Below are 26,966 nucleotides of genomic sequence, written 5' to 3' on the forward strand. Positions count from 1 at the left end.
GCCCCAATGCATAGTGCCAACTGTAAAGTTTGGTGGAGGAGGAATAATGGTCTGGGGCTGTTTTTCATGGTTCAGGCTAGGCATCTTAGTTCCAGTGAAGGGAAATCTTAACGCTACATTTTAGTGGATGGACATGCTTACAAATGTGTGAACCCTGTCAACAACACATCCACTGACGTATCTGCTATATCTCTTCCCCCCCCTGTCAACAACACATCCACTGACGTATCTGCTATATCTCTTCCCCCCCCTGTCAACAACACATCCACTGACGTATCTGCTATATCTCTTCCCCCCCCTGTCAACAACACATCCACTGACGTATCTGCTATATCTCTTCCCCCTGTCAACAACACATCCACTGACGTATCTGCTATATCTCTTCCCCCCCCTGTCAACAACACATCCACTGACGTATCTGCTATATCTCTTCCCCCCCCTGTCAACAACACATCCACTGACTTATCTGCTATATCTCTTCCCCCCCAGACATCGAATGTGCCAAGAGCTGTGCCAAAATGGCAGAATCTGCAAAGATGCTTGCGAGTCAACAGGTAATATGTTTTAGAATAATTGAACACAAGCACAGACCACGGATATAAGCTGGGTGTACAAAACATTAGGAACACCTTACAAACATTGAGTTGCACCCCCCTTTTGCCCTCAGAACAGCCTCAATTCATCGGGTCAGGGACTCTACAAGGTGTCCAAAAGCGTTCCACAGGGATGCTGGCCCATGTTGACTCCAACAGTTGTGTCAAGTTGGCTGGGTTTTTTTTTTTTCTTTTTTTTTTTTCTTCAAACCGGTGCGCCTGGCACCTACCACCATACCCTGTTTAAAGGCACTTCAATATTTTGTCATTCACCCTCTGAATGGCACACATACACAACACATGTCCCAATTATCTCAAAGCTTAAAAAGCCTTCTCTAACCCGTCTCCTCCCCTTCATAAACACTGATTTGAAGTGGATTTAACCTACATTCACCTGGTGTGGTCTGTCATGGAAAGAGCAGGTGTTCCTAATGTTTTGTACACTCAGTGTATCTATGCCTGCAGCTAAACAGACTAAAACATAGCTTACCCTCCTCCCTCTTAAACTTAAAGTGCAAATGATGGCAACGAACAACTTCACTGATAGAAAACGGCCTGATAGAAAATGTGCATCGATATTAGTCAAACATTTTATTGTAGTGTCGACATTTACTACAAAAGTGTGAAATTTGATTAATAATTTTGGTTCATGAAGTCAGTCTCGTCCAAAACAGAGTTTATTTTTTTGTGTGAGTTCGTCATGACTTACTTGAGGGTTGGGTTTAGATTTTTTTTTCAACAATGCCCACTAGCTCGGATAAACAGCTGCCCACTAGCTCGGATAAACAGCTGCCCACTAGCTCGGATAAACAGCTGCCCACTAGCTCGGATAAACAGCTGCCCACTAGCTCGGATAAACAGCTGCCCACTAGCTCGGATAAACAGCTGCCCACTAGCTCGGATAAACAGCTGCCCACTAGCTCGGATAAACAGCTGCCCACTAGCTCGGATAAACAGCTGCCCACTAGCTCGGATAAACAGCTGCCCACTAGCTCGGATAAACAGCTGCCCACTAGCTCGGATAAACAGCTGCCCACTAGCTCGGATAAACAGCTGCCCACTAGCTCGGATAAACAGCTGCCCACTAGCTCGGATAAACAGCTGCCCACTAGCTCGGATAAACAGCTGCCCACTAGCTCGGATAAACAGCTGCCCACTAGCTCGGATAAACAGCTGCCCACTAGCTCGGATAAACAGCTGCCCACTAGCTCGGATAAACAGCTGCCCACTAGCTCGGATAAACAGCTGCCCACTAGCTCGGATAAACAGCTGCCCACTAGCTCGGATAAACAGCTGCCCACTAGCTCGGATAAACAGCTGCAGTCATTGCTCTCTATCTCTATGGTGAGACAGACTGGCCTCTATCTCTATGGTGAGACAGACTGGTCTCTATCTCTATGGTGAGACAGACTGGTCTCTATCTCTATGGTGAGACAGACTGGTCTCTATCTCTATGGTGAGACAGACTGGTCTCTATCTCTATGGTGAGACAGACTGGTCTCTATCTCTATGGTGAGACAGACTGGTCTCTATCTCTATGGTGAGACAGACTGGCCTCTTATCTCTATGGTGAGACAGACTGGCCTCTATCTCTATGGTGAGACAGACTGGTCTCTATCTCTATGGTGAGACAGACTGGCCTCTATCTCTATGGTGAGACAGACTGGTCTCTATCTCTATGGTGAGACAGACTGGCCTCTATCTCTATGGTGAGACAGACTGGTCTCTATCTCTATGGTGAGACAGACTGGCCTCTATCTCTATGGTGAGACAGACTGGCCTCTATCTCTATGGTGAGACAGACTGGTCTCTATCTCTATGGTGAGACAGACTGGTCTCTATCTCTATGGTGAGACAGACTGGCCTCTATCTCTATGGTGAGACAGACTGGTCTCTATCTCTATGGTGAGACAGACTGGTCTCTATCTCTATGGTGAGACAGACTGGCCTCTATCTCTATGGTGAGACAGACTGGTCTCTATCTCTATGGTGAGACAGACTGGTCTCTATCTCTATGGTGAGACAGACTGGTCTCTATCTCTATGGTGAGACAGACTGGTCTCTATCTCTATGGTGAGACAGACTGGCCTCTATCTCTATGGTGAGACAGACTGGTCTCTATCTCTATGGTGAGACAGACTGGCCTCTATCTCTATGGTGAGACAGACTGGCCTCTATCTCTATGGTGAGACAGACTGGTCTCTATCTCTATGGTGAGACAGACTGGTCTCTATCTCTATGGTGAGACAGACTGGTCTCTATCTCTATGGTGAGACAGACTGGCCTCTATCTCTATGGTGAGACAGACTGGTCTCTATCTCTATGGTGAGACAGACTGGCCTCTATCTCTATGGTGAGACAGACTGGCCTCTATCTCTATGGTGAGACAGACTGGCCTCTATCTCTATGGTGAGACAGACTGGCCTCTATCTCTATGGTGAGACAGACTGGCCTCTATCTCTATGGTGAGACAGACTGGTCTCTATCTCTATGGTGAGACAGACTGGTCTCTATCTCTATGGTGAGACAGACTGGTCTCTATCTCTATGGTGAGACAGACTGGTCTCTATCTCTATGGTGAGACAGACTGGTCTCTATCTCTATGGTGAGACAGACTGGTCTCTATCTCTATGGTGAGACAGACTGGTCTCTATCTCTATGGTGAGACAGACTGGTCTCTATCTCTATGGTGAGACAGACTGGCCTCTATCTCTATGGTGAGACAGACTGGTCTCTATCTCTATGGTGAGACAGACTGGTCTCTATCTCTATGGTGAGACAGACTGGTCTCTATCTCTATGGTGAGACAGACTGGTCTCTATCTCTATGGTGAGACAGACTGGTCTCTATCTCTATGGTGAGACAGACTGGTCTCTATCTCTATGGTGAGACAGACTGGTCTCTATCTCTATGGTGAGACAGACTGGCCTCTATCTCTATGGTGAGACAGACTGGTCTCTATCTCTATGGTGAGACAGACTGGTCTCTATCTCTATGGTGAGACAGACTGGTCTCTATCTCTATGGTGAGACAGACTGGCCTCTATCTCTATGGTGAGACAGACTGGTCTCTATCTCTATGGTGAGACAGACTGGTCTCTATCTCTATGGTGAGACAGACTGGTCTCTATCTCTATGGTGAGACAGACTGGTCTCTATCTCTATGGTGAGACAGACTGGTCTCTATCTCTATGGTGAGACAGACTGGTCTCTATCTCTATGGTGAGACAGACTGGCCTCTATCTCTATGGTGAGACAGACTGGCCTCTATCTCTATGGTGAGACAGACTGGCCTCTATCTCTATGGTGAGACAGACTGGCCTCTATCTCTATGGTGAGACAGACTGGCCTCTATCTCTATGGTGAGACAGACTGGCCTCTATCTCTATGGTGAGACAGACTGGTCTCTATCTCTATGGTGAGACAGACTGGTCTCTATCTCTATGGTGAGACAGACTGGTCTCTATCTCTATGGTGAGACAGACTGGTCTCTATCTCTATGGTGAGACAGACTGGTCTCTATCTCTATGGTGAGACAGACTGGTCTCTATCTCTATGGTGAGACAGACTGGTCTCTATCTCTATGGTGAGACAGACTGGCCTCTATCTCTATGGTGAGACAGACTGGTCTCTATCTCTATGGTGAGACAGACTGGTCTCTATCTCTATGGTGAGACAGACTGGTCTCTATCTCTATGGTGAGACAGACTGGCCTCTATCTCTATGGTGAGACAGACTGGTCTCTATCTCTATGGTGAGACAGACTGGTCTCTATCTCTATGGTGAGACAGACTGGTCTCTATCTCTATGGTGAGACAGACTGGTCTCTATCTCTATGGTGAGACAGACTGGTCTCTATCTCTATGGTGAGACAGACTGGCCTCTATCTCTATGGTGAGACAGACTGGTCTCTATCTCTATGGTGAGACAGACTGGTCTCTATCTCTATGGTGAGACAGACTGGTCTCTATCTCTATGGTGAGACAGACTGGTCTCTATCTCTATGGTGAGACAGACTGGTCTCTATCTCTATGGTGAGACAGACTGGTCTCTATCTCTATGGTGAGACAGACTGGTCTCTATCTCTATGGTGAGACAGACTGGTCTCTATCTCTATGGTGAGACAGACTGGCCTCTATCTCTATGGTGAGACAGACTGGCCTCTATCTCTATGGTGAGACAGACTGGTCTCTATCTCTATGGTGAGACAGACTGGTCTCTATCTCTATGGTGAGACAGACTGGTCTCTATCTCTATGGTGAGACAGACTGGTCTCTATCTCTATGGTGAGACAGACTGGCCTCTATCTCTATGGTGAGACAGACTGGTCTCTATCTCTATGGTGAGACAGACTGGTCTCTATCTCTATGGTGAGACAGACTGGTCTCTATCTCTATGGTGAGACAGACTGGTCTCTATCTCTATGGTGAGACAGACTGGTCTCTATCTCTATGGTGAGACAGACTGGCCTCTATCTCTATGGTGAGACAGACTGGTCTCTATCTCTATGGTGAGACAGACTGGCCTCTTATCTCTATGGTGAGACAGACTGGCCTCTATCTCTATGGTGAGACAGACTGGTCTCTATCTCTATGGTGAGACAGACTGGCCTCTATCTCTATGGTGAGACAGACTGGCCTCTATCTCTATGGTGAGACAGACTGGTCTCTATCTCTATGGTGAGACAGACTGGCCTCTATCTCTATGGTGAGACAGACTGGTCTCTATCTCTATGGTGAGACAGACTGGCCTCTATCTCTATGGTGAGACAGACTGGTCTCTATCTCTATGGTGAGACAGACTGGCCTCTATCTCTATGGTGAGACAGACTGGCCTCTATCTCTATGGTGAGACAGACTGGCCTCTATCTCTATGGTGAGACAGACTGGCCTCTATCTCTATGGTGAGACAGACTGGTCTCTATCTCTATGGTGAGACAGACTGGCCTCTATCTCTATGGTGAGACAGACTGGCCTCTATCTCTATGGTGAGACAGACTGGCCTCTATCTCTATGGTGAGACAGACTGGCCTCTATCTCTATGGTGAGACAGACTGGTCTCTATCTCTATGGTGAGACAGACTGGCCTCTATCTCTATGGTGAGACAGACTGGTCTCTATCTCTATGGTGAGACAGACTGGTCTCTATCTCTATGGTGAGACAGACTGGCCTCTATCTCTATGGTGAGACAGACTGGTCTCTATCTCTATGGTGAGACAGACTGGCCTCTATCTCTATGGTGAGACAGACTGGTCTCTATCTCTATGGTGAGACAGACTGGCCTCTATCTCTATGGTGAGACAGACTGGCCTCTATCTCTATGGTGAGACAGACTGGCCTCTATCTCTATGGTGAGACAGACTGGCCTCTATCTCTATGGTGAGACAGACTGGTCTCTATCTCTATGGTGAGACAGACTGGCCTCTATCTCTATGGTGAGACAGACTGGCCTCTATCTCTATGGTGAGACAGACTGGCCTCTATCTCTATGGTGAGACAGACTGGCCTCTATCTCTATGGTGAGACAGACTGGCCTCTATCTCTATGGTGAGACAGACTGGCCTCTATCTCTATGGTGAGACAGACTGGCCTCTATCTCTATGGTGAGACAGACTGGTCTCTATCTCTATGGTGAGACAGACTGGTCTCTATCTCTATGGTGAGACAGACTGGTCTCTATCTCTATGGTGAGACAGACTGGTCTCTATCTCTATGGTGAGACAGACTGGCCTCTATCTCTATGGTGAGACAGACTGGCCTCTATCTCTATGGTGAGACAGACTGGTCTCTATCTCTATGGTGAGACAGACTGGTCTCTATCTCTATGGTGAGACAGACTGGTCCAGCAACGCAGTGGATCGGACATCGTTTAAATAAGACGACACGTCCCACATTTTGTCTCTTGAGAAATACTTCACCAAACATCTCGGCTAGATGTAAAATTGCTCGACTAAAAACCTTGTCAAAATGAATGAAATATTTTCATGGGTTACCTTAGAGATCCTGACTATTTTGAGGAAGTGACCCTCATTTGGTTCCTAATTTGTCTCATGGGGGGAAAAACCCCATCAGTAACTGCCTCATCAAACCACATCCCCTAAAAAAAACAGAAATCTCGTTTTTCTTAAATGAGCAACAGAGAAACGTGGAGTCGGTGTGTTCAGTCTCTCTTTGAACACACGAGAAGAGAATGTGACAAATTATATTTTTCTGTTTGTCTGTTTGTCTGGCCCACAGGACTACATGCCATTCAGAGAGACCTATATCTCTACGTTTAAGAATGACACAGAGTACAGCCAACTCCTCCTGCAGACTGCCACTGCCCTGCAGACCAACAAATTCATTCAGGTAGGACTGACGCTCTAGAACACATTCCTGCAGGTAGGACTGACGCTCTAGAACACACTAGTACAGGTAGGACTGACGCTCTAGAACACATTCCTACAGGTAGGACTGACGCTCTAGAACACATTCCTACAGGTAGGACTGACGCTCTAGAACACATTCCTACGGGTAGGACTGACGCTCTAGAACACATTCCTACGGGTAGGACTGACGCTCTAGAACACATTCCTACGGGTAGGACTGACGCTCTAGAACATATTCCTACAGGTAGGACTGACGCTCTAGAACACATTCCTACAGGTAGGACTGACGCTCTAGAACACATTCCTACAGGTAGGACTGACGCTCTAGAACACATTCCTACGGGTAGGACTGACGCTCGAACACATTCCTACAGGTAGGACTGACGCTCTAGAACAAATTCCTACAGGTAGGACTGACGCTCTAGAACATATTCCTACAGGTAGGACTGACGCTCTAGAACACATTCCTACAGGTAGGACTGACGCTCTAGAACACATTCCTACAGGTAGGACTGACGCTCTAGAACACATTCCTACAGGTAGGACTGACGCTCTAGAACACATTCCTACAGGTAGGACTGACGCTCTAGAACACATTCCTACAGGTAGGACTGACGCTCTAGAACACATTCCTACGGGTAGGACTGACGCTCGAACACATTCCTACAGGTAGGACTGACGCTCTAGAACAAATTCCTACAGGTAGGACTGACGCTCTAGAACATATTCCTACAGGTAGGACTGACGCTCTAGAACACATTCCTACAGGTAGGACTGACGCTCTAGAACACATTCCTACAGGTAGGACTGACGCTCTAGAACACATTCCTACAGGTAGGACTGACGCTCTAGAACACATTCCTACAGGTAGGACTGACGCTCTAGAACACATTCCTACGGGTAGGACTGACGCTCTAGAACACATTCCTACGGGTAGGACTGACGCTCTAGAACACATTCCTACGGGTAGGACTGACGCTCTAGAACACATTCCTACGGGTAGGACTGACGCTCTAGAACACATTCCTACGGGTAGGACTGACGCTCTAGAACACATTCCTACGGGTAGGACTGACGCTCTAGAACACATTCCTACAGGTAGGACTGACAAACCTTCAAGACTCAATAATGTAGCGATCGACGGCGATCTGACCTCTGACAGGGCAACATTTTTCATTTGGGTTGATAATTATTTGTGACAGAAGTGCAATGTACACAATCCTCTATGTTGTGCCTCTTTGTGCGTCCTGTAGCCGCTGTTGTCCAGAAAGACTGAGCTGGACAAACTGAGGAAAGACCTCAACGAGCAGTGGCAGAGAGAACAGAAGAAAATGGTTTGTGAGACTTCTGTCCCTCTGCCTTTCTCTGTGTGTGTGTGTGTGTTACTTCACTCACCTGTGTGTGTGTGTTACTTCACTCACCTGTGTGTGTGTGTTACTTCACTCACCTGTGTGTGTGTGTTACTTCACTCACCTGTGTGTGTGTGTGTGTGTGTGTGTGTGTGTGTGTGTGTGTGTGTGTGTGTGTGTGTGTGTGTGTGTGTGTGTGTGTGTGTGTGTGTGTGTGTGTGTTACTTCACTCACCTGTGTGTGTGTGTGTGTGTGTGTGTGTGTGTGTGTGTGTGTGTGTGTGTGTGTGTGTGTGTGTTACTTCACTCACCTGTGTGTGTGTGTTACTTCACTCACCTGTGTGTGTGTGTTACTTCACTCACCTGTGTGTGTGTGTGTGTGTGTGTGTGTGTGTGTGTGTTACTTCACTCACCTGTGTGTGTGTGTGTGTGTGTGTGTGTGTGTGTGTGTGTGTGTGTGTGTGTGTGTGTGTGTGTGTGTGTGTGTGTGTGTGTGTGTTACTTCACTCACCTGTGTGTAACGCCCCTCTCCCGTGCAGCAAGAGTCCGAGGCGGCGCTGCGTAAGGCCCAGTGGGCCCAGACCCAGAGGACAGACGAGTACCAGAAGGCCCAGTCGTCAGCCAGCCGCTCCCAGGAGGAACAGCCCAGACAGCTGGACAAGAAGAGGAAACTGGAGGAGGAGGCTCTACAAAAGGTATGGGAGAAGGCCTGATAATTTCCAATTAACTGCAGTCAATAGGCTTTATTGGCCAATTTAGAATAATCTGTTATGTTAAGTTCCTTGATTAAGGGCCCAGCAGCAGTAGGTGAATCTGACCCATTTGCGAGGTCACTCCCGCTATATTTCCCCCAGTCAGCTCTGTGACCGACAACCCTCCAGTTCCTGATTCTCTAACCTTGAGTTCTAATGTTGTCTCTCCTCCCTGTCTCTCAGGCTGAGGATGCGAGGGACCACTACAGATCCTGTGTAGCTGATGCAGGAACCAGGAGGGCAGAGCTGGCCAGCACCAAGACAGACATCCTCACTCAGATCAGAGAACTGCTGGCTCAGTGTGACCTCACACTCAAAGCTGTGAGTTAAAAAAAAAAAAAACATGTTTTTTTCCACCTTTTATTTAACCAGGTAGGCCAGTTCACCTTTATTTAACCAGGTAGGCCAGTTCACCTTTATTTAACCAGGTAAGCCAGTTCACCTTTATTTAACCAGGTAGGCCAGTTCACCTTTATTTAACCAGGTAGGCTAGATCACCTTTATTTAACCAGGTAAGCCAGTTCACCTTTATTTAACCAGGTAGGCCAGTTCACCTTTATTTAACCAGGTAGGCCAGTTCACCTTTATTTAACCAGGTAGGCCAGTTCACCTTTATTTAACCAGGTAGGCCAGTTCACCTTTATTTAACCAGGTAGGCCAGTTCACCTTTATTTAACCAGGTAGGCCAGATCACCTTTATTTAACCAGGTAGGCCAGTTCACCTTTATTTAACCAGGTAGGCCAGTTCACCTTTATTTAACCAGGTAGGCCAGATCACCTTTATTTAACCAGGTAGGCCAGTTCACCTTTATTTAACCAGGTAGGCCAGATCACCTTTATTTAACCAGGTAGGCCAGTTCACCTTTATTTAACCAGGTAGGCCAGTTCACCTTTATTTAACCAGGTAGGCCAGATCACCTTTATTTAACCAGGTAGGCCAGTTCACCTTTATTTAACCAGGTAGGCCAGTTCACCTTTATTTAACCAGGTAGGCCAGTTCACCTTTATTTAACCAGGTAGGCCAGATCACCTTTATTTAACCAGGTAGGCCAGATCACCTTTATTTAACCAGGTAGGCCAGTTCACCTTTATTTAACCAGGTAGGCCAGATCACCTTTATTTAACCAGGTAGGCCAGATCACCTTTATTTAACCAGGTAGGCCAGTTCACCTTTATTTAACCAGGTAGGCCAGATCACCTTTATTTAACCAGGTAGGCCAGATCACCTTTATTTAACCAGGTAGGCCAGATCACCTTTATTTAACCAGGTAGGCCAGATCACCTTTATTTAACCAGGTAGGCCAGTTCACCTTTATTTAACCAGGTAGGCCAGTTCACCTTTATTTAACCAGGTAGGCCAGTTCACCTTTATTTAACCAGGTAGGCCAGTTCACCTTTATTTAACCAGGTAGGCCAGTTCACCTTTATTTAACCAGGTAGGCCAGATCACCTTTATTTAACCAGGTAGGCCAGTTCACCTTTATTTAACCAGGTAGGCCAGATCACCTTTATTTAACCAGGTAGGCCAGTTCACCTTTATTTAACCAGGTAGGCCAGTTCACCTTTATTTAACCAGGTAGGCCAGTTCACCTTTATTTAACCAGGTAGGCCAGTTCACCTTTATTTAACCAGGTAGGCCAGATCACCTTTATTTAACCAGGTAGGCCAGTTCACCTTTATTTAACCAGGTAGGCCAGTTCACCTTTATTTAACCAGGTAGGCCAGATCACCTTTATTCAACCAGGTAGGCCAGTTCACCTTTATTTAACCAGGTAGGCCAGATCACCTTTATTTAACCAGGTAGGCCAGTTCACCTTTATTTAACCAGGTAGGCCAGTTCACCTTTATTTAACCAGGTAGGCCAGATCACCTTTATTTAACCAGGTAGGCCAGTTCACCTTTATTTAACCAGGTAGGCTAGATCACCTTTATTTAACCAGGTAGGCCAGTTCACCTTTATTTAACCAGGTAAGCCAGATCACCTTTATTTAACCAGGTAGGCCAGATCACCTTTATTTAACCAGGTAGGCCAGTTCACCTTTATTTAACCAGGTAGGCCAGATCACCTTTATTTAACCAGGTAGGCCAGATCACCTTTATTTAACCAGGTAGGCCAGTTCACCTTTATTTAACCAGGTAGGCCAGTTCACCTTTATTTAACCAGGTAGGCCAGTTCACCTTTATTTAACCAGGTAGGCCAGTTCACCTTTATTTAACCAGGTAGGCCAGATCACCTTTATTTAACCAGGTAGGCCAGTTCACCTTTATTTAACCAGGTAGGCCAGATCACCTTTATTTAACCAGGTAGGCCAGTTCACCTTTATTTAACCAGGTAGGCCAGTTCACCTTTATTTAACCAGGTAGGCCAGATCACCTTTATTTAACCAGGTAGGCCAGTTCACCTTTATTTAACCAGGTAGGCCAGATCACCTTTATTTAACCAGGTAGGCCAGTTCACCTTTATTTAACCAGGTAGGCCAGATCACCTTTATTTAACCAGGTAGGCCAGTTCACCTTTATTTAACCAGGTAGGCCAGATCACCTTTATTTAACCAGGTAGGCCAGATCACCTTTATTTAACCAGGTAGGCCAGATCACCTTTATTTAACCAGGTAGGCCAGATCACCTTTATTTAACCAGGTAGGCCAGTTCACCTTTATTTAACCAGGTAGGCCAGATCACCTTTATTTAACCAGGTAGGCCAGTTCACCTCTATTTAACCAGGTAGGCCAGATCACCTTTATTTAACCAGGTAGGCCAGTTCACCTTTATTTAACCAGGTAGGCCAGATCACCTTTATTTAACCAGGTAGGCCAGATCACCTTTATTTAACCAGGTAGGCCAGTTGAGAACATGTTCTCATTTACAACTGCGTCCTGGCCAAGATAAAGCAAAAGCAGTGCGACAACAACAACAACAACAACACAGTAGGCCACAGGATATAGTTATTGATGGATCAGGGACCGTACACAGCATGAGTAAAGCACCAGAGTTTGGGGTTCTCTCTCTCTAACTGTATATCCCTCCAGGTGACCGTCAACTGGTTCCAGCTGCAGCAGGCCCAGACCGTGTCTCTCCCCGGCCACTACCAGGCCCTGTGTGGAAACGCCAAGATGTACGAGCCTGGACAGAAATACGCAGAGTTTGTCAGAAATCTACCCAAAGATCAGATACACATGGAGTCCTTCTCCGTTGATGGACGGTAAAGTCAATAACACTTCCTTATATAATCTGACACCCAACTGCACCCTATTCCCTACATAGTGCACTACTTTAGACCAGAACCCAATGGCACCCTATTCCCTATGTAGTGCACTACGTTAGACCAGAGTCCTATGGAACCCTATTCCCTACATAGTGCACTACTTTAGACCAGAACCCAATGGCACCCTATTCCCTATGTAGTGCATTACTTTAGACCAGAGTCCTATGGAACCCTATTCCCTATATAGTGTACTACTTAAGACCAGGGCCCCATGGAACCCTATTCCCTACATAGTGCACTACTTAAGACCAGGGCCCATATGGGACTTTTTTTCTGCATTGCAAAGTATTTGGCAGGCCGCCCAAGACTAATTATTGGGATGGTAAAAGGTTTTCAGTGTAAACTTAAAACAACTAAAATCAGATATAAAGTATGCATAAAAAATAATGGAGCTATATATTTATAAATAATATAATCTGAGAACTATCAATCACAGAAATTAAAGAGTCAGGGAGAATCTCAAATAAAAAAATATATTATGAATTCGGGATTTTGTTTTGTCATGGCATGAGGATTTTGTTGGAAATGTTTGAGTCACTCAGAAAGCATTATTGACTGTATGTTTGTTTACTCATATGTGTAACTCTGTGTCGTTGTGTCGCACTGCTTTGCTTTATCTTGGCCAGGTCGCAGTTGTAAATGAGAACTTGTTCTCAACTTGCCTACCTGGTTAAATAAAGGTAAAATAAATAAAATAGTGACAGTAAAACTCTGTGTCTATATGTGTGTGTGTGTCTGTGTGTGGTTAAATAAAGGTGAAAATAAATAAATAAATAAATAGAAGCATAAGAACATGGCATTAGCCAAAGGCAAAAGGTGTTTAAATCCAGGAAATTAGCTTTAAAACCGCACATTTTCTTTCACCCCTAATGCAAAAAGGTGTAGAATTTCAGAACTAAAAAAAAAAAAAAAACAGCAACATTTTGTCTCTGCGACCCAGAGGAGGGCCTCTAAAATGTTTGGCCTAGACCGAGCCATTGGCCACGCCCACTGCCACGCCCTGCCAATAGTAGTACACTATCCTTACGTACTTCCTTCTAGAATAGTTTCATATCTCTCTAGCCTCAGGAGGGCTGAGTTAGGTGTCAGACAGAGTAGTATCTCTCAGGATCTTTGGAACTCACGAGCTCCTCCTGCATGGCAAGGTGGCAGTCCATGAATAATACAAGCAAACAGTCATTTGGCCACCATTTTGGAACGACAACAACAACATAATAACCCTACTGTAGAAATCTTCTCAGATAGAGGATAACCCTACTGTAGAAATCTGCTCAGATAGAGGATAACACTACTGTAGAAATCTGCTTCAGATAGAGGATAACCCTACTGTAGAAATCTGCTCAGATAGAGGATAACCCTACTGTAGAAATCTGCTTCAGATAGAAGATAACCCTACTGTAGAAATCTGCTCAGATAGAGGATAACCCTACTGTAGAAATCTGCTCAGATAGAGGATAACCCTACTGTAGAAATCTGCTTCAGATAGAAGATAACCCTACTGTAGAAATCTGCTCAGATAGAGGATAACCCTACTGTAGAAATCTGCTCAGATAGAGGATAACCCTACTGTAGAAATCTGCTCAGATGGAGGATAACCCTACTGTAGAAATCTGCTCAGATAGAGGATAACCCTACTGTAGAAATCTGCTCAGATGGAGGATAACCCTACTGTAGAAATCTGCTCAGATAGAGGATAACCCTACTGTAGAAATCTGCTCAGATAGAGGATAACCCTACTGTAGAAATCTGCTCAGATAGAGGATAACCCTACTGTAGAAATCTGCTCAGATAGAGGATAACCCTACTGTAGAAATCTGCTCAGATAGAGGATAACCCTACTGTAGAAATCTGCTCAGATAGAGGATAACCCTACTGTAGAAATCTGCTCAGATAGAGGATAACCCTACTGTAGAAATCTGCTCAGATAGAGGATAACCCTACTGTAGAAATCTGCTCAGATAGAGGATAACCCTACTGTAGAAATCTGCTCAGATGGAGGATAACCCTACTGTAGAAATCTGCTCAGATAGAGGATAACCCTACTGTAGAAATCTGCTCAGATAGAGGATAACCCTACTGTAGAAATCTGCTCAGATAGAGGATAACCCTACTGTAGAAATCTGCTCAGATAGAGGATAACCCTACTGTAGAAATCTGCTCAGATAGAGGATAACCCTACTGTAGAAATCTGCTCAGATAGAGGATAACCCTACTGTAGAAATCTGCTCAGATAGAAGATAACCCTACTGTAGAAATCTGCTCAGATAGAGGATAACCCTACTGTAGAAATCTGCTCAGATAGAGGATACCCCTACTGTAGAAATCTGCTCAGATAGAGGATAACCCTACTGTAGAAATCTGCTTCAGATAGAGGATACCCCTACTGTAGAAATCTGCTCAGATAGAGGATAACCCTACTGTGGAAATCTGCTCAGATAGAGGATAACCCTACTGTAGAAATCTGCTTCAGATAGAGGATAACCCTACTGTAGAAATCTGCTCAGATGGAGGATAACCCTACTGTAGAAATCTGCTGTCCTCATCCCTGTGTTGTTGTCAGCATATAAACCAGGGAAGTCCTTATCCCCTGTGTTACTGCTGTCATATAAACCAGGGAAGTCCTTATCCCTGTGTTACTGCTGTCATATAAACCAGGGAAGTCCTTATCCCTGTGTTACTGCTGTCATATAAACCAGGGAAGTCCTTATCCCCTGTGTTACTGCTGTCATGTAAACCAGGGAAGTCCTCATCCCCTGTGTTGTTACTGCTGTCATGTAAACCAGGGAAGTCCTTATCCCTGTGTTACTGCTGTCATGTAAACCAGGGAAGTCCTTATCCCCTGTGTTACTGCTGTCATGTAAACCAGGGAAGTCCTCATCCCCTGTGTTACTGCTGTCATATAAACCAGGGAAGTCCTCATCCCCTGTGTTACTGCTGTCATATAAACCAGGGAAGTCCTTATCCCTGTGTTACTGCTGTCATGTAAACCAGGGAAGTCCTCATCCCCTGTGTTACTGCTGTCATGTAAACCAGGGAAGTCCTCATCCCTGTGTTACTGCTGTCATGTAAACCAGGGAAGTCCTTATCCCCTGTGTTGTTACTGCTGTCATGTAAACCAGGGAAGTCCTCATCCCCTGTGTTGTTACTGCTGTCATGTAAACCAGGGAAGTCCTTATCCCTGTGTTACTGCTGTCATGTAAACCAGGGAAGTCCTCATCCCCTGTGTTACTGCTGTCATATAAACCAGGGAAGTCCTTATCCCCTGTGTTACTGCTGTCATGTAAACCAGGGAAGTCCTCATCCCCTGTGTTACTGCTGTCATATAAACCAGGGAAGTCCTCATCCCCTGTGTTACTGCTGTCATATAAACCAGGGAAGTCCTTATCCCTGTGTTACTGCTGTCATGTAAACCAGGGAAGTCCTTATCCCCTGTGTTACTGCTGTCATGTAAACCAGGGAAGTCCTCATCCCCTGTGTTGTTGCTGCTGTCATATAAACCAGGGAAGTACTCATCCCCTGTGTTGTTACTGCTCATATAAACCAGGGAAGTCCTCATCCCTGTGTTACTGCTGTCATATAAACCAGGGAAGTCCTTATCCCTGTGTTACTGCTGTCATATAAACCAGGGAAGTCCTTATCCCCTGTGTTACTGCTGTCATATAAACCAGGGAAGTCCTTATCCCTGTGTTACTGCTGTCATATAAACCAGGGAAGTCCTTATCCCCTGTGTTACTGCTGTCATATAAACCAGGGAAGTCCTTATCCCTGTGTTACTGCTGTCATATAAACCAGGGAAGTCCTCATCCCCTGTGTTGTTGCTGCTGTCATGTAAACCAGGGAAGTCCTCATCCCCTGTGTTGTTGCTGCTGTCATGTAAACCAGGGAAGTCCTCATCCCCTGTGTTGTTGCTGCTGTCATGTAAACCAGGGAAGTCCTCATCCCCTGTGTTGTTGCTGCTGTCATGTAAACCAGGGAAGTCCTCATCCCCTGTGTTGTTGCTGCTGTCATGTAAACCAGGGAAGTCCTCATCCCCTGTGTTGTTGCTGCTGTCATGTAAACCAGGGAAGTCCTCATCCCCTGTGTTGTTGCTGCTGTCATATAAACCAGGGAAGTCTCAAGCATGGGATTGTCTAAAAAATGGGAGTTAAGCTTTCCACTCGCGTTAGTTTAAAAAAATATTGACTTGTATTGTCTCTGTCTCCCTCCAGGTTTGCTTTGTTCAGCAAGCGTTCGCTGGGCAGCACGAGTTCCCATGGTAACCTGTCCCAGGTGTCCCTGACCTCCGATGACGTCCTGAGTGGGGACGAGGTGGACAGTCCCCTGGGGTCGCGACCTGGGAAGAGGTCCAACAGCGCCACAGACATACAAGGTAGAGTAGTATAGTAAAGCACAGTGTAGTATACCAAGCCCAGCTACTTCATAATGTAGAGGCGGGGGCTCATTGGAATCTTTGGGGTCATGGTTTTATAACATGAATTGGCGTGTAAGTTAAAAACAAAACGCAAGATAATAACAATTGCTGACACCATTTAAACCGATGAGGGTTGAGGAACTTTAAAGCCAATTATCTCAGAATATATATATATATATTTTTTTTTTTTTTCTGCAGATAAATCCCTGTAGTTCTGAGGTCACAGGTTATTTTGGTGTAACCACTACTGTGAGGTTCCATATGATAAACTTTGCTGATCGTGAAGGGTTTATTTCAGCATAAGTGAAGGTCTTGGGGCCAACAGCCTTGGCTCATCCAGCTCCACATTGGCCAATAATTTTTGCCCACAATCATGTCAATGTGGACATGTTTGCTGAGTATCATACTATGTGTATATACGCTGTTTCAAAAAAATGGTTATCTGTCATGTAATAGCAAGTGTGTGTGTTTTATCAATTCACTAAAAACAATTCTACAGGAAAATAGAATGGTCTGATCTATACAACGACTGTTTGTTTTTTTCAGTGAGTTAAATGACGTTGCTAATTGTTTAATGTGAGTTTTGAGGAAGTTTTTTTTTTTTTTTTACTTCCTGTTGTCAGGTGACTTTAAACGCAGACTACCCAGAACCCCCTCCACTGGCACCATGTCCTCAGCAGACGACCTGGACGAGAGACAACCATACTCAGACAACGGTAAGACACAGTCAGACAGACAGTCAGTGAGTCAGTCAGACAGTCAGACAGTCAGTCAGTCAGTCTAAAGAGAAGGTCTGAAGTTGTTTTGGTGTGTCTTGCTTGCATGTAACCCTCAGACCAAATGTTTTACTCTGTGCACAGCTGTAGCGAGTGAGATGAGGTGTGTTGGTTTTGGCTTGCGTCCCCAGCTAGCTAGTTCCTGTCTTTAGCCTGACCTCTCTCTCCACAGGAGAATGTGTTTTTTTTATTGTTTTTTTATCAACTGTTCGAGGCGTCAGGGGCTCCGCACGGTTTTTAACCAACTCAATACAACTCTAATTCTGTGATTTATTATAGTGGATATTCTGCTTTAAGGAACGGATCTGATTAGACCAATATAGGTTGTTGTGTGTGTGTGTGTGTGTGTGTGTGTGTGTGTGTGTGTGTGTGTGTGTGTGTGTGTGTGTGTGTGTGTGTGTGTGTGTGTGTGTGTGTGTGTGTGTGTGTGTGTGTGTGTGTGTGTCATTATTGTGTGAAGATTAGCAGAAGTGATATGGCCTGTTTGTTTACAGATTGTTCTATTTCTAAGGACTTTGGAAATAAAATACAATACTAAGATCCTCTCTCTCTCTTTGTTCTCTCCCTCTTTGTTCTCTCTCTCTGCTCTCTCTCTTTGCTCTCTCTCTCTCTCTCTCTCTCCCTTTGCTCTCTCTCTTTGTTCTCTCCCTCTTTGTTCTCTCTCTGTTCTCTCTCTCTGCTCTCTCTCTTTGCTCTCTCTCTCTCTCTCTCCCTTTGCTCTCTCTCTTTGCTCTCTCTCTCTCTCTCTCTCTCTCTCTCTCTCTCTCTCTCTCTCTCTCTCTTTGCTCTCTCTCTCTCCCTCTCTCTCTTTGCTCTCTCTCTTTGCTCTCTCCCTCTCTCTCTTTGCTCTCTCTCTCTCTCTTTGCTCTCTCTCTCTCTCTTTGCTCTCTCTCTCTCTCTTTGCTCTCTCTCTCTTTGCTCTCTCTCTCTTGCTCTCTCTCTCTTGCTCTCTCTCTCTCTCTCTTTGCTCTCTCTTTCTCTCTCTCTTTGCTCTCTCTCTCTCTCTCTCTCTCTCTCTCTCTCTCTCTCTTTCTCTCTCTTTGCTCTCTCTCTCTCTCTTTGCTCTCTCTCTCTCTCTCTCTTTGCTCTCTCTCTTGCTCTCTCTCTCTCTTTGCTCTCTCTTTGCTCTCTCTCTCTCTCTCTCTCTCTCTTTGCTCTCTCTCTCTTGCTCTCTCTCTCTCTTTGCTCTCTCTTTGCTCTCTCTCTCTCTCTCTCTCTCTCTCTCTCTCTCTCTCTCTCTCTCTCTCTCTCTCTCTCTCTCTCTCTCTCTCTCTCTCTCTCTCTCTCTCTCTCTCTCTCTCTCTCTCTCTCTCTCTCTCTCTCTCTCTCTCTCTCTCTTTGCTCTCTCTCTCTTTGCTCTCTCTCTCCTCTCCCTCCCCTCTCAGGTCTGGGTGAGATGGTGACCGAGGCAGACGGTTCCCCTGGTCCGTTTCGTAATGCCCAGATGTCCAAGGCGTCTCAGACACACAAGCTGAGGAAACTCAGAGCGCCATCTAAGTGCAGGGAGTGTGACAGTCTGGTGGTGTTTCACGGAGCAGAATGTGAAGAGGTAGAAATAAACCGATAGCACACACAAGCTCCAGGGGGTCTGGGTGAGCTGGGGGCTGCTGGTGGGGCTGAGGGCTGCTGGTGGGGCTGGGGGCTGCTGTTCGGGCTGGGGGCTGCTGTTGGGGCTGCTGTTGGGGCCGGGGGCTGCTGTTGGGGTTGGGGGCTGCTGTTGGGGCGGGTGTTGGGGCTGGGGACTGCTGTTGGGGCTGGTTGGGCTGGGGGCTGCTCTTGGGGCTGGTTGGGCTGGGGGGCTGGGCTGGGGGCTGCTGTTGGGGCTGGTGGTGGGGCTGGGGGCTGCTGTTGGGGCTGGGGGCTGCTGGTGAGGCTGCTGGTGGGGCTGGGGGCTGCTGGTGGGGCTGGGGGCTGCTGGTGGGGCTGGGGGCTGCTGGTGGGGCTGGGGGCTGAGGGCTGCTTGTGGGGCTGGGGGCTGCTGTTCGGGCTGGGGGCTGCTGGTGGGGCTGTTGGGGGGCTGGGGGCTGCTGTTGGGGCTGCTGTTGGGGCCGGGGGCTGCTGTTGGGGCTGGGGGCTGCTGTTGGGGTTGGGGGCTGCTGTTGGGGCGGGTGTTGGGGCTGAGGACTGCTGTTGGGGCTGGTTGGGCTGGGGGCTGCTCTTGGGGCTGGTTGGGCTGGGGGCTGGGCTGGGGGCTGCTGTTGGGGCTGCTGGTGGGGCTGGGGGCTGCTGTTGGGGCTGGGGGCTGCTGGTGAGGCTGCTGGTGGGGCTGTGGGCTGCTGTTGGGGATGGGGGCTGCTGGTGGGGCTACTGTTGGGGCTGGGGGCTGCTGGTGGGGCTTGGGGCTGCTGTTGGGGCTGGAGGCCGCTGGTGGGGCTGCTGGTGGGGCTGGGAGATGCTGTTGGGGCTGGGGGCTGCTGTTGGGGCTGGGGGCTGCTGTTGGGGGCTGTTGGGGCTACTGGGGCTCAAAGTAGAAGATATAAATAATTGCTCTAAAGTGTGGTTCGTACCAGTCACATTTCCCATGTCTCTCCCTGTCTGTCTCAGTGCTCCCTGGCCTGTCATAAGAAGTGTCTGGAGACCCTGGCCATCCAGTGTGGTCATAAGAGGCTGCAGGGAAGACTACAGCTGTTTGGGATAGACTTCACCCAGGCAGCGAAGAACAGCCCAGATGGGATCCCCTTCATCATCAGGAAGTGTACCTCTGAGATCGAGGGCAGAGCGCTCAACCTCAAGGTAAACCAAGGTTAGAAACGAGAGAGAGAGAGAAAAAACAGCCTGCAGTCTAACTTTGATTTCTAAATGTGAGGTAAAATAATGTTGGGAAGTTAGCTATCGCTAAAGACATCTTCCTACATAACGGGCACCTGCAATAGCAGCGGTTTCTTCATCCTGGTCCCGGGGACCATAAAAGGGATTCACATTTTAGTTGTTGCCGTAGCAATACACTAACGATTCCACTCAACTCATCAAACATTTGGTTGATTTTGAATCCCTTTCAACCAATCCCAATCAACCCTTTACGTCCCCAGGATGACAAAACACTGTTAGAGCACTAACTGAATCTGGATCTGGCCAGGGTATATGTGATGGTATCTGGCCAGGGTATATGTGATGGTATCTGGCCAGGGTATATGTGATGGTATCTGGCCAGGGTATGTGTGATGGTATCTGGCCAGGGTATGTGTGTGATGGTATCTGGCCAGGGTATGTGTGTGATGGTATCTGGCCAGGGTATATGTGATGGTATCTGGCCAGGGTATATGTGATGGTATCTGGCCAGGGTATATGTGATGGTATCTGGCCAGGTTATATTTGATGGTATCTGGCCAGATTATATGTGATGGTATCTGGCCAGGGTATATGTGATGGTATCTGGCCAGGGTATATGTGATGGTATCTGGCCAGGTTATATTTGATGGTATCTGGCCAGGTTATATGTGATGGTATCTGGCCAGGGTATATGTGATGGTATCTGGCCAGGTTATATGTGATGGTATCTGGCCAGGGTATGTGTGTGATGGTATCTGGCCAGGGTATATGTGATGGTATCTGGCCAGGGTATATGTGATGGTATCTGGCCAGGGTATATGTGTGATGGTATCTGGCCAGGGTATATGTGTGATGGTATCTGGCCAGGGTATATGTGATGTTATCTGGCCAGGGTATATGTGATGTTAACTGGCCAGGGTATATGTGATGTTAACTGGCCAGGGTATATGTGATGTTATCTGGCCAGGGTATATGTGATGGTATCTGGCCAGGTTATATGTGATGGTATCTGGCCAGGGTATGTGTGTGATGGTATCTTTCCAGGGTATGTTTGTGATGGTATCTGGCCAGGGTATATGTGTGATGGTATCTGGCCAGGGTATATGTGTGATGGTATCTGGCCAGTGTATATGTGTGATGGTATCTTTCCAGGGTATGTTTGTGATGGTATCTGGCCAGGGTATATGTGTGATGGTATCTGGCCAGGGTATATGTGTGATGGTATCTGGCCAGGGTATATGTGTGATGGTATCTGGCCAGGGTATATGTGTGATGGTATCTGGCCAGGGTATATGTGTGATGGTATCTGGCCAGGGTATATGTGATGGTATCTGGCCAGGGTATATGTGATAGTATCTGGCCAGGGTATATGTGTGATGGTATCTGGCCAGGGTATATGTGTGATGGTATCTGGCCAGGGTATATGTGTGATGGTATCTGGCCAGGGTATATGTGTGATGGTATCTGGCCAGGGTATATGTGTGATAGTATCTGGCCAGGGTATATGTGTGATAGTATCTGGCCAGGGTATATGTGTGATGGTATCTTTCCAGGGTATGTTTGTGATGGTATCTGGCCAGGGTATATGTGTGATGGTATCTGGCCAGGGTATATGTGTGATGGTATCTGGCCAGGGTATATGTGTGATAGTATCTGGCCAGTGTATATGTGTGATGGTATCTGGCCAGGGTATATGTGTGATGGTATCTGGCCAGGGTATATGTGTGATGGTATCTGGCCAGGGTATATGTGTGATGGTATCTGGCCAGGGTATATGTGTGATGGTATCTGGCCAGGGTATATGTGTGATGGTATCTGGCCAGGGTATATGTGTGATGGTATCTGGCCAGGGTATATGTGTGATAGTATCTGGCCAGGGTATATGTGTGATGGTATCTTTCCAGGGTATGTTTGTGATGGTATCTGGCCAGGGTTATGTGTGATGGTATCTGGACAGGGTATGTGTGTGTGTGATGGTATCTGGCCAGGGTATCTGTGTGTGTGGTATCTGGCCAGGGTATCTGTGTGTGATGGTATCTGACCAGGGTATCCGTGTGTGATGGTATCTGGCCAGGGTATCTGTGTGTGATGGTATCTGTGTGTGATGGTATCTGTGTGTGATGGTATCTGGCCAGGGTATCTGTGTGTGATGGTATCTGGCCAGGGTATATGTGTGATGGTATCTGGCCAGGGTATCTGTGTGTGATGGTATCTGTGTGTGATGGTTTCTGGCCAGGGTATCTGTGTGTGATGGTATCTGGCCAGGGTATCTGTGTGTGATGGTATCTGGCCAGGGTATCTGTGTGTGATGATATCTGTGTGTGATGATATCTGTGTGTGATGGTATCTGTGTGTGATGGTATCTGTGCCTGACAGTATCTGACATGGCTGTGATTTTGGGCAGCTGGTATATTGTGTGTTCTTTGTCCAGGGAATCTACCGTGTGAACGGGGCGAAGTCTCGTGTGGAGAAGCTGTGTCAGGCGTTTGAGAACGGCAAGGACCTGGTAGAGCTCTCTGACCTCTCACCCCACGACATCGGCAACGTGCTCAAACTCTACCTGAGACAGGTGGGACAGTCTGAATTCAAATGGGGATAAAGAGCATCCTTGTTTTACACCAATAGATCATTATAATGTAATAATGTATAACACATTTTCCCAAAGATATTGATTGATTACTTGATTGATTAATATCTTCTGTAGTTACCAGAGCCGTTGATCCTGTACCGTTACTATAATGACTTCATCGGATTGGCCAAGGAGAGCCAGAGGGTGATCATCGAAGAGAAGGCTGTAGCCAGGGCCCTCCAGGACCAGGGGCGGCCAGGGGGAGAACAACCCCGACCAGGAGGCACTCAGCCTGGAGTAGAGGGAGAGCAGCCTCCCCTGAGAACCAGCCAGCCTGGTGGAGACCAGCCCAGTATCAAACTCAATAGAGTCATCTTTAAGATTAGAGACCTGTTACGACAGCTACCGCCTGCAAACTACAAGACTCTCCGCTTCCTCATTGCACACCTACACAGGTAAGAGATGGGTATATACCTACATACTACAGAACGCTTTCCTCGTAGCTCACCTACACACTACAGAACCCTTTCCTCGTAGCTCACCTACACACTACAGAACCCTTTCCTCGTAGCTCACCTACACACTACAGAACCCTTTCCTCGTAGCTCACCTACACACTACAGAACCCTTTCCTCGTAGCTCACCTACACACTACAGAACCCTTTCCTTGTAGCTCACCTACACAGGTAAGATATGGGTAGAAATGCACAAAGGCACACACATACCAAACCAAGGTTATTGTAGTTTTGTGTTTTTATATTTGATTTTAGACATTGCTATTGAGGGCTTCCACCATTTTAAAGTAGTCAACAGGGTGGGTGTTTCCTATGGGTTGAGAGTGATCAGCCTATGATCAGAGAACATTGTCTTCTTCAAATTGGTTAGCCAAGCTGTATCACCGCCATCTAGTGGCTACAATAAATTAATGACACAAGATTTGGTTTTAGTACTTTCAGACTTTTTCAAACTTAAAAATAAGGAAATGTACTTATTTTTAAAGGTAGTCTCAATGGCACAGATACAATGTTGCCATCTCAATATATATCTATGCCCTGTCCTGACTGACGCAGGAACTTGTGCAGACAAGACGTGCTTTTAGCATGGGCATTGAAGCATTGAAGACTTTCACCATTTTGAAGTAGTCAACTGGGTGGGACTTCCTGTGGGTTAAGGAAGGATCACATAATTCCATCCAGGTCATCAGGAAGGATCAGACAATGAATTATACTTGTGAGTAAAAACATTCCTTAACTGCAGGTGGCAGTAAATCACCATCCTGGTCTTTATACCTGTTCAGACAACACCCTCCAGGGGGCAGTAAATCACCATCCTGGTCTTTATACCTGTTCAGACAACACCCTCCAGGGGGCAGTAAATCACCATCCTGGTCTTTATACCTGTTCAGACAACAGCCTCCAGGGGGCAGTAAATCACCATCCTGGTCTTTATACCTGTTCAGACAACAGCCTCCAGGGGGCAGTAAATCACCATCCTGGTCTTTATACCTGTTCAGACAACACCCTCCAGGGGGCAGTAAATCACCATCCTGGTCTTTATACCTGTTCAGACAACACCCTCCAGGGGGCAGTAAATCACCATCCTGGTCTTTATACCTGTTCAGACAACACCCTCCAGGGGGCAGTAAATCACCATCCTGGTCTTTATACCTGTTCAGACAACACCCTCCAGGGGGCAGTAAATCACCATCCTGGTCTTTATACCTGTTCAGACAACACCCTCTAGGGGGCAGTGTGCACCCTTTCAGGTTTGTTTACCAACTCATAGAAGTTGTAGGAAAAGAAAAAATGGGCTACATCAAAATGGAGATTGCCTCAATAGCCATAATCTCGCCTACCAGCCTCTGTCGAACGGGACTTGACTGGAAGCCTATGGCAGGAGCGGATAAAACAACCACTGGTTTTAATTGGCTGATCTTTCTCTGTCCATCATTATCTAGCTCAACCCTTAGATCCTCCCCTTTAGTGTGCCGCATCAGGGACCAGTATGGTTTTAATTGGCTGATCTCTCTGTCCATCACTATCCAGGACAACCCTTAGAACCTCCCCCATCCAGGGGCCAGTATGGTTTTAATTGGCTGATCTCTCTGTCCATCACTATCTATTTGTGTTTGCGTGCAACTCGGTTGGCTTGTGCCATATGAATATTCTCTTTCTCGATAGTAAACCTCCTTTTCTCTCAAATTCACAGCTTCGTTTTCTAGTATCTTCTAAGAAGAGTCCAACACTTTTTCACAAACTGCCAGTGGCAAGCCATCTCCCACAGAGATGGGTCCAACTATCCCCTCAAGTGCTTTACTAGAAACTCCGGGGCCAGGTGTTCCTGCTACCTCAGTGGTTTAGAAACTCCAGGGCCAGGTGTTCCTGCTACCTCAGTGGTTTAGAAACTCCGGGGCCAGGTGTTCCTGCTACCTCAGTGGTTTAGAAACTCCGGGGCCAGGTGTTCCTGCTACCTCAGTGGTTTAGAAACTCCGGGGCCAGGTGTTCCTGCTACCTCAGTGGTTTAGAAACTCCGGGGCCAGGTGTTCCTGCTACCTCAGTGGTTTAGAAACTCCGGGGCCAGGTGTTCCTGCTACCTCAGTGGTTTAGAAACTCCGGGCCAGGTGTTCCTGCTACCTCAGTGGTTTAGAAACTCTGGGGCCAGGTGTTCCTGCTACCTCAGTGGTTTAGAAACTCCGGGGCCAGGTGTTCCTGCTACCTCAGTGGTTTAGAAACAGGTGTTCTACCTCAGTGGGCCGGGGCCAGGTGTTCCTGCTACCTCAGTGGTTTAGAAACTCCGGGCCAGGTGTTCCTGCTACCTCAGTGGTTTAGAAACTCTGGGCCAGGTGGCCAGTGGTTTGTTCCTGTTCCTACCTCAGTGGTTTAGAAACTCCGGGCCAGGTGTTCCTGCTACCTCAGTGGTTTAGAAACTCCGGGCCAGGTGTTCCTGCTACCTCAGTGGTTTAGAAACTCCGGGCCAGGTGTTCCTGCTACCTCAGTGGTTTAGAAACTCCGGGCCAGGTGTTCCTGCTACCTCAGTGGTTTAGAAACTCCGGGCCAGGTGTTCCTGCTACCTCAGTGGTTTAGAAACTCCGGGGCCAGGTGTTCCTGCTACCTCAGTGGTTTAGAAACTCCGGGCCAGGTGTTCCTGCTACCTCAGTGGTTTAGAAACTCCGGGCCAGGTGTTCCTGCTACCTCAGTGGTTTAGAAACTCCGGGCCAGGTGTTCCTGCTACCTCAGTGGTTTAGAAACTCGGGGCCAGGTGTTCCTGCTAACTCAGTGGTTTAGAAACTCCGGGGCCAGGTGTTCCTGCTACCTCAGTTGTTTAGAAACTCCGGGCCAGGTGTTCCTGCTACCTCAGTGGTTTAGAAACTCTGGGGCCAGGTGTTCCTGCTACCTCAGTGGTTTAGAAACTCTGGGGCCAGGTGTTCCTGCTACCTCAGTGGTTTAGAAACTCTGGGGCCAGGTGTTCCTGCTACCTCAGTGGTTTAGAAACTCTGGGGCCAGGTGTTCCTGCTACCTCAGTGGTTTAGAAACTCAGGGGCCAGGTGTTCCTGCTACTTCAGTGGTTTAGAAACTCCAGGGCCAGGTGTTCCTGCTACCTCAGTGGTTTAGAAACTCCGGGGCCAGGTGTTCCTGCTACCTCAGTGGTTTAGAAACTCCGGGGCCAGGTGTTCCTGCTACCTCAGTGGTTTAGAAACTCCGGGGCCAGGTGTTCCTGCTACCTCAGTGGTTTAGAAACTCCGGGCCAGGTGTTCCTGCTACCTCAGTGGTTTAGAAACTCCGGGGCCAGGTGTTCCTGCTACCTCAGTGGTTTAGAAACTCTGGGGCCAGGTGTTCCTGCTACCTCAGTGGTTTAGAAACTCCGGGGCCAGGTGTTCCTGCTACCTCAGTGGTTTAGAAACTCCGGGGCCAGGTGTTCCTGCTACCTCAGTGGTTTAGAAACTCCGGGGCCAGGTGTTCCTGCTACCTCAGTGGTTTAGAAACTCCGGGGCCAGGTGTTCCTGCTACCTCAGTGGTTTAGAAACTCCGGGGCCAGGTGTTCCTGCTACCTCAGTGGTTTAGAAACTCCGGGGCCAGGTGTTCCTGCTACCTCAGTGGTTTAGAAACTCCGGGGCCA

At 47.3% G+C, this 26,966-nt stretch overlaps 1 protein-coding gene and 1 long non-coding RNA gene across 11 annotated transcripts in view; one reads left to right on the plus strand and one right to left on the minus strand.

Moving 5' to 3' along the window:
* LOC118382154 (rho GTPase-activating protein 29-like) overlaps positions 1 to 26,966 on the plus strand; it is a 72,709-nt gene that overhangs the window by 38,305 nt on the left and 7,438 nt on the right. For all 6 annotated transcript variants that reach the window (XM_052463083.1, XM_052463081.1, XM_052463080.1 and 3 more), the window contains 12 exons: positions 490 to 554; positions 6,830 to 6,940; positions 8,214 to 8,294; positions 8,848 to 9,003; positions 9,244 to 9,381; positions 12,090 to 12,262; positions 16,534 to 16,694; positions 17,360 to 17,452; positions 18,898 to 19,061; positions 20,057 to 20,245; positions 22,713 to 22,850; positions 22,986 to 23,305. In XM_052463083.1, coding sequence (XP_052319043.1) covers positions 490 to 554; positions 6,830 to 6,940; positions 8,214 to 8,294; positions 8,848 to 9,003; positions 9,244 to 9,381; positions 12,090 to 12,262; positions 16,534 to 16,694; positions 17,360 to 17,452; positions 18,898 to 19,061; positions 20,057 to 20,245; positions 22,713 to 22,850; positions 22,986 to 23,305 — 1,789 coding nt within the window. The remainder of the gene's footprint in view (positions 1 to 489; positions 555 to 6,829; positions 6,941 to 8,213; positions 8,295 to 8,847; positions 9,004 to 9,243; positions 9,382 to 12,089; positions 12,263 to 16,533; positions 16,695 to 17,359; positions 17,453 to 18,897; positions 19,062 to 20,056; positions 20,246 to 22,712; positions 22,851 to 22,985; positions 23,306 to 26,966) is intronic.
* Positions 10,109 to 12,015, minus strand: LOC127907545 (uncharacterized). Of its 5 annotated transcripts, none has more exons than XR_008064809.1 (3): positions 11,575 to 12,015; positions 11,015 to 11,070; positions 10,109 to 10,118 (listed from the first exon to the last, which is right to left on the minus strand). It is a non-coding gene; the product is annotated as an uncharacterized LOC127907545 (long non-coding RNA). The 5 variants fall into 5 exon arrangements; XR_008064810.1 differs by lacking the exon at positions 10,109 to 10,118 and adding an exon at positions 10,193 to 10,202; XR_008064811.1 differs by lacking the exon at positions 10,109 to 10,118 and adding an exon at positions 10,277 to 10,286.

Source organism: Oncorhynchus keta, chromosome 15 (genome assembly GCF_023373465.1).
Source record: "Oncorhynchus keta strain PuntledgeMale-10-30-2019 chromosome 15, Oket_V2, whole genome shotgun sequence".
Lineage (NCBI taxonomy): Eukaryota > Metazoa > Chordata > Actinopteri > Salmoniformes > Salmonidae > Oncorhynchus > Oncorhynchus keta.